Source organism: Anomaloglossus baeobatrachus, chromosome 2 (assembly GCF_048569485.1).
Source record: "Anomaloglossus baeobatrachus isolate aAnoBae1 chromosome 2, aAnoBae1.hap1, whole genome shotgun sequence".
Lineage (NCBI taxonomy): Eukaryota > Metazoa > Chordata > Amphibia > Anura > Aromobatidae > Anomaloglossus > Anomaloglossus baeobatrachus.
The window spans coordinates 102,641,362-102,649,339 of record NC_134354.1 but is presented as its reverse complement, the minus strand read 5'-3'; the positions used below and the strand labels follow the sequence as shown (position 1 = coordinate 102,649,339).

General features: G+C 41.1%; 1 protein-coding gene across 4 annotated transcripts in view; it reads right to left on the bottom strand.

The window, feature by feature from the left end:
* Positions 1–348: 348 nt before the first annotated feature.
* The window catches only part of GIT1 (GIT ArfGAP 1), a 198,223-nt gene continuing 190,593 nt past the window's right edge, over positions 349–7,978 (bottom strand). For all 4 annotated transcript variants that reach the window (XM_075335248.1, XM_075335245.1, XM_075335247.1 and 1 more), the window contains 3 exons: positions 7,699–7,881; positions 6,231–6,294; positions 349–4,944 (listed from right to left, as the gene is read on the bottom strand). In XM_075335248.1, the coding sequence (XP_075191363.1) occupies positions 4,732–4,944; positions 6,231–6,294; positions 7,699–7,881 (460 nt within the window). In that variant the 3' untranslated portion in view covers positions 349–4,731. The remainder of the gene's footprint in view (positions 4,945–6,230; positions 6,295–7,698; positions 7,882–7,978) is intronic.

Sequence of the window (7,978 nt, the reverse complement as noted above, 5' to 3'; positions counted from 1 at the left end):
TCAGTATCACGGTAATATAAGACATGTTACAGACTCGGCCTTTTCACCTCAGACAGCAACTACAAATCACTCACTGGAGAACCCATTACACGGACAGTGCTTTCTCTTCAATAGAAAAAAGTGCAATTCTTCATTTCACCTTTGGTGGCGCTGCAGCTGTCAGAATTCCTCTAACAATTACAGCTCATCATTAGGGGTCCAATCTTCTTGTATTTAGGGGTCCAACTCAGACAATCCCCTTTAACTTAGGCAAGTTTTCTATTCAGGTTGGAGCATTGTGGATTCTTAATGGAAACAAATCAAGTTCAACAATCTCTTCTACAGTTTTCTTTAATAACAGACGGGGGACATAGGAGTGTTAGTTGTTTAATTTGATACAAATGTACATTATGCATTATATATATATTTTTTTTACATAAACACCCACCACCGAGCGCTTACAGACGACAGTATAAGCAATTTATGGCATTTGTAGGAACAAAAACAACAAAAACAAAAGACTCATGAGGAACTTAAAGGCAGGCGGGTCATTTCAGTCAGAAGTAGAACAAACGGCAAAGAAAAAAAAGTGTAGACAGCACTGAAGAGGTTATTGTTTGCAGGATGTAGCACTGCCTGCGGTCATTGTATTGCTGGGTGCAGGCAGGAACGTAAGCAGTGTGTGTTCCCGGCTCTCTGGTGGTTATATACAAGGACAGAATTGCCATCATTGGGTTTGATACAACAGTGGTCTTCAAGCTTAATATCTTAATGCGAGAAGGTGCAATTCTCACAACCACAGGCCATACAAAACGTCAGTGCAAAGACTGGGAAGACGAGATGCTTGTTACACTTACTGCACAAATTGAGGAAATTATCCCATTTACAGTCACACAGTAGTAACTCCCTACTTGGCTACAGAAAGTGGCATTGTGCTACCTTTTTGGAGCAGTTTTAGCCAACCTATAGAATTTATTTCCCAGCACACACAAAGTCATAGGGAAAACGTGACTCAAGGGATTGTTTGTGTTGAAAAGAAAAAAAAAAAACAACTAAGAACATTTGGGCCAGGAGAGGCTTCTAGTATAGCACTACAAAACTAGAAAGAAAAATCATCAAAAAAGATTGATTGACCCTTTTCCAAAAACAGACAACACCTTTAAAGGGAAGCTGTAAAGTCCAAAAATGCTATTTACGTGCAGATATAGGGGTAATCTGCAGGTCAATACAGTAATGTTTAAAGCACAACTGTTGTTTTAAAGGAGACCTGTCACCAGGTTTTTCCCCTATGAGCTGCGGCCACCACCAGTGAGTGCTTATATACAGCATTCCAGAACACTGTATATAAGAGCCCAAAAAAATTCCAGCATCCAGTTCCAGCAGATAATAAAAGAAATGTCTTAAAGGATGACAATATATTTTTAATGCACAATTAATAATTATTAAATCATTATTATTTATAGTGGTAGTTAGTTCATATGGGTGTTGTCTGAGATTAAGGACTTATCTGTCCGAAATGCGTCCCTTTTCTTATTTACTGCTAATATATGATTTTTAATAATGAAAGGATGACACTATATTTTTAATGCACAATTAATAAAGAAGATTTTTTTATTATAATCTCCTGGAACTGGATGCTGGAATTTTTTTGCTTCCCCTGGAAAGATTTACCTGCAGCAGGCTCCTGCTGACAATTATCCGTGCACAGTCCTAGCTTTATGGATCTCCAGATGGGTGAGCTGGTTCCTTTCTCTGTTTGAAAATTGTATATAAAAGAGTCCAGTCCGCTCTGTAGAACATAGAAAACACATGTGGTCCAATGGGTGTCCAATGCGCCTCCTCTCTGCTGCGATTGCCGTCCTCCTCTTCCCAGCCAAGTGTTGATGATACGCCCTACGTCATCCGCACAGGCCAGGATTGCATACCTGTATAGGCGCAATTTGATCTACCTTCAGTGGGCAGATCAAAAAGCGCCTGCAAAGGAGCGCAATATCGGCCTGTGCAGATGACGTAGGGCGTATCATCCACATTGGGCTAGGAAGGACGGTGATGGAAAGATAAGAGGCCACAGACCCGCGACACCCATCGGACAGGACCCCCTAGGTGAGTATTATAAAGGTCTTTTTTATGTTATACAAAGCGGCTGGGGCTCTTATATATAGCATTCTAGAATAATGTATATAAGAGCTCACTTGTGGTGGCTGCAGCTTGTAGGGAAAAACCTGGTGACAGGATCCCTTAAATTTCATAAATCAATAGTACATATGAAAATAAGCAGCTTTGTAATATATCTTATCAGACAAATCTGCTTCTTTCTCTGCCAGAATTGATCAGTCATTATCAAAATTCCCAATTCTGAGTTAAAATCTGTATTCAGTGAAGACTTTCCCATTACTGAGATAGAAGATGGCAGATTTTACCTCCGAATTGATAATGACTGATCAATTCTGGCAGAGAAAGAAGCAGATTTGTCTGAAAAGATATTTTACAAAGTTGCTTATGTTCATGTGTACTATTTATGAAATAAAAATGAAAAACAATGGTTACTCTTTAAACCCGGCACAGCCGGCTTACTTGTGCAGCAGTTTCAGGGGAGAAAAGGGAAGTTTTATTCTCCCTGCAGCCGCTTGCTTCCAGTCATGGGGCGGTGCAGGAGCAGTTAGTCACCTCTCACTATACTGTGAAAAAATCTGTAATCCCTCCCCTGCACTTTAATTGACAGCCTGCTGTGCAGCATGTGTGTGCTAAACCGGCTGTCATTACAACACACTGACTTTGTAATAGGCGGTGACTGTAACCGCTCCCTGCGCCGCCCTGATGACAGGGATCAAGCATCTGCAGGGAGGATAGAAGTTTATTTTCTCCCAGTAGCCACTGTTCCAGTAAGCCAACTACACTACAGGTAAAAGACATTTATATCCAGATTACTACACTGCTGATAAATATCATTTTTTATATGTGACCGGTTCTCTTTAGGATGTTTTCTGGGATTGGCCAAATATTAAACTAATGGCAGAAAATTAGAAAAAAATAAATAATCTCTAGCTTTTCCAGAACCACCACAGCAGTGCTTGCTGCCAGTCTGCTCACTGCAATTCAGAGGTCACACGTCATCTACCCATGTGACCACTGCAGTCAATCACTGGCTTGAGCTGTGTTTTGGCATAAAGCCACTATGGAGAGTTATTTCCTGCAGTGGTCAAATGGTTAGAGGACACATGACAGTCCACGGAGGGTGATTTAACGTGTAAAGCCTAGAAAACCCCTTTAAATCATGACGTGGCAAATGGTCCACAAACAAAATCCATAGGTTGTCCAAGCCTGCTTTGAAAATGAGCTTAAAGTGGTTTTGTACAAAATACATGAGCAATCTTCTACATTTATCCTTCCCTTCTAAATAACAAAGAGATGTTTATAATATATTATATATATGCATGTATATATATATACAAATTCCAGTGTAAGTTTAGTGTTGGCTTCCCCGAATGACCCATTCACAGAGAAGAAGAAAGATATGTTGGTCAAGGGTTTTTCTAACCCGGCTGGTCACCTTGTAGAGATTGTGCTACCAATGTGGGGTGCATATGCCCACACCAAGGGGCATCTCCAGCTGCCGTATCTGTACTTTGCAGTCAGGTGCCCTTGTTGTGCTCTTCTCAGTCACTTGTTCCCAGCAGTAGAAAGGCAGATTAATGCACAGTCCCATTGTGAAGCTTCATTCTAATATTTCACCATATTCAAGGGCTTATATTACACAACTGAAGTGTGCCAACGTTGCCCATTGCTGGCAGCAAGTATCCGGTAAGCTGCAATCTTCTTATTCTTCCTGGACTCAGGCTGATGCCCGCAGCAAAATAACATTTATGATTCATTTTTTTAATCTATATGGAACCAAGAAAAGGAAAACTTAAGACACTGTGGACTACCGTACGATGGGAGCTTCCAGTCACAGTCCAGAGGTTCCCGTCATCCTAGAACCAGCCGTGGACTAGGAGCCCATCTGACTAGACATGGCCACCTGCCTGAGAACAAGCAAAGTGGACATGATCTAAAACGGTCTTAAGCAACAAGAACTCCATGCACACAAACAAATGCGCCTTCCCTGATTTTATAGGTAATGTATGTCATTTATGGAGAACCCCTGCAGCATGGAGTCATTGCATTGCAGATTTGCACTTGTCATAGCCCAGTGATTGACGTATGCATTCTAAATCAGAGTGCAAAAAAAAATATATGTTTTGTTTGTTTTTTTTACATGGATTTATGCTTAAAAATTATGCAGAATTCTTGCCACTTTTGATGGCGCAATGACCAATATTAAATGCAGTGTAGATATTTCATTCATCCCTGTGGTCCATAACTAATTGTGCTTCCCGTGATCACACCGACTCGTTCTGTATGTAAACGTTAAGCAGCTATAAGACTTTTGGCCAAGTTCAGAATTTATGTCCTAATATACGACACGAGGAGCGCTAACCACTGGACAGGTCCTACAACCACACGCGATTCCTCTCTGTACGACAATAATAATGTGTAATGCACAATGATGTCACTGCAGGGCATCTACGTGGCATTTCTCTGCATAAGGGACTGCACATTAAATATTTGGCCTGCAGGGGAAAATGTCTCAGAAGCGATCAAGAGCATAGAAGCCTCAGTTTTATCCCAGGTTGTGAGGAGTTCCCATGTGTCTCATTCTTGGTAGCTTTTTATGTCTTTAGTATGGGCAGTGTTCATAGCGGATAACAGAGGTCACTGTTTCTTCTCCCGGGTGGTGATGGTGACCAGCTGTTTAGCTGCTTTGGCAATGTCATAGGCGCACTGAATGACCTGCTGTGTGAGGAGCTGGTAGTCTACAGTGGCCCCAGGCTCCGGGGGGACAGTTTTGCGACACTCACTTTGCAGTCGATAAGCACTAGCGTTGAGCAGCTTCAAGGAAGAGCGTACAGTCTCTAGTGCTGGTTTCTGCCAAAGACAAGAAGGAAAGGTCAGGGAATCAAATGACAAATGTTTTCACAGCCCATAAACAGAATACCTCACCTCAGATGTAGCATTGCTGGAATCGTTGTGGGATCTCGAGTGGATTACGTCGGACATGGGTGTTTTGGGGGTTAAGGGGTGAAAGGGTAGGTTTTTTTGTATTTCATTTCAAATAAAGGATTTTTTCTGTGTGTGCTTATTTCTCTTCACTTACATATTAGTAATAAGAGGGGGGGGCTCCGACGCCTCCCATTACTAATCTATATAAATAAGATTAGCCCATATTACCCCGACTGCCACTACACCAGGGCAATCTGGAAGAGCCAGGTAAAGTTCCGGGACTGTTACATCTAATGAATGCGACAATTCTGGGCAGCTGGAGGCTGCTATTCTTAGGCTGGAGGGCCCAATAAGCATGGGTCTCCCCAGGATGAGAATACCAGCCCCCAGCTGTTGGGTTTTATTATGGCTGAGTATCAAAATTGGAGGTGAGGCGGGAGAGGAGAACTGCACGCTGTTGTGGCTTTTTAAAAAAAAAAATATTTAAATAAGTTAAAAAAAAAACAAAACATGTGGTTCCTCTTATTTTGATACACAGACAAGATTAGCGCATAGCTAGGGGCTGCAGCCATATGGTTTATCTGTGCTGGCTATCATATTATGGGGGAAACCTACGCCAATTTTTTAAATTTATTTTTACAGCAATAGAGATGCACACACAGCACCTCTGATTAATTGCAGTCAGACGCTGTCACACAGGTTGGGGACGTATCTGACTGCATCCAATCACAGATGCCAGAAATGTCGGTGGGTGGGAAAAGCAGTGAATATGTATGAAACTAATGAGTGGCCCCGTAAGTAGTTACAGCCGCGCTGGAGACTTGGTAAGTATAGTGTACATGCTTTATTCTTATGTTCTTTATTTTCCTATTATTTTTATTTTTTTTTATTACCAGAGTTCCTGGACCTGGATCATTACCTGGACTTCCCTGAAAACTTTACAGTCCGGGTCCGCCCATCACTAATGTAGAGTATTACTCAGTAGCTTATGTAAAAAACAAGGTGTGGATAAACAGAAACTTGAGGGTAAATATCCCACATGTGCTGTCCAGAATTGTATTGTTTTGTATTACGTGATTATTGGGAAGTTCTGGACTATTGCGTGCAGAAATAATCCTTCATAGCAAATTCAATGTCCCTGGAGGAACTTTAATTGTGATCTGGAAAATACTTTGGAAATTGGTGAAATGATATTTTGACAATACAGTTACCTTGGGAAAGAGCGACGCCATCTCTGTTACTGCAGAATGGATTTTCTCAGAGCAGGGTACAAAACTGGAAAACAAAACAAAAAAAAAAACAAGTAATGTTGAACACTTTCCTTTTATTTTTTTCATCCTAACTTTTTTATTGGCATAACCATAGTATGGCTTGTTTTTTGCAAGATTAGTTATATTTTTTTAGTACCATTATTAGATAAAAAAAAATAAGTCAAGCGACGGGTGGCAAAAAGAACAATTGCACTATTGTTTTCTTGGGCTTTGTTTTTACAACATTGAACCATGTGATGATTATATTAAAGCACCACTCCAGCATTTTTTTTTCTTAATTGCACCGCTGGAATGGCGCTTTACATGCAAGCGCCCCCCCCCCCGCCCCGTATCTTATCCTTATACCTGCTGCTGTCTTCATCTCACTATTGGGCTCCTATGATTTGTGACTTGTTGGAAGCTCCAGTGTTTCATGAAGCACACAAATCAATACAAGTCTATGAGAGCCTCGTTCTCTTAGACATGCATTGACCACTTGTGACATAACTTAAGAAATCCAGCCAAGTCAGACGTTACTATTACAAGATGGTGATGTGGGGCTGTAGCAGTCTCGATAAAAGGTGAAGCCGCCGAAAGGGGCTTGATGATAGGGGGCTTAGATATAAAGTGTCACTACAGCGCTGGAAAAAAACAAAAAACAAAAAAAAACCGGGAGTGGTGCTTTAACTTTATACTCTGAAACAATATCATTTTATGCTTTACTTTTCTTTTAAGACCTTACTTAAGAGTTGAGAAAAAGATTGGCAAGCCCCTGATCTCCCGGCCATGTTGGTGGTCTTTGGCTTATTGAACAAAGCAATCCTTTTTCTACCTGTTAGCATCTTGATGCCTCCTCCATTTCGTAGACCCAGCGAGACACCATGTGGCAATGATGTCACACAAGGCCTTCTAATCGTGAGGGGCGGTGATGCCGAGTGGTAGGAAGTTCACAAGACTAATTCTAGCTTTACAACTTTTACATTATGAAGAACTTATAAAAAATGTAAACAAAAAATAAATGGAAAATTAGCTGTAGTTTTTTTGCAAATATTTTGGAGTACATCTAACTTCTTGGATCACTATTTTTTTGGGGGGGTGAAAATGACCAAAAAACCCATAAAAAATTCCACCCTAATATTACTTTGGCCTTTTTGGACAATACAATACCACAAGTTCATTATTTATTATTAACATCTATTTTTCTTATGTAACAAGTGGGAAAGTAAAGAGTTATTGGACACTTGCGTTTTGAGATTTTGTGTTTCTTTTTTGTTACTCTATGGGGACTTCACCAGGCGATTTGTTTGTTCGCTGACGCAATACAATGTAAGACTTTAGTGTTGCATTTTATTCTCATGTCAGCTGTTATTAAAAACCTTTTCCAAGTGACCTTTTCTGCTGGGCAGATACAACTGGTTTCCAGGCTCACCTGTCATGCTTGAACTCTTGGGCCGCTCGCAGCAGCTCCTGGATGTTCTTGGTGACTTGCTCGGTCCTGAGGATCACATCCTCTGTGCTGGGTAATGTGCCATCCAACTCCACCTCCACATCTTCTGCATCCGCATGGAAATCTTCATCCCTGGACAATTCCAAGTACCTTCTTCCTTCCACGCTAAATAGGAAAAAACATGCACTACACTTCAACCAAATATCAGAACAGACACTAGAGACTAGGCTCCTGGCAAAGCAGCCACCCTGGTGGAAAGATT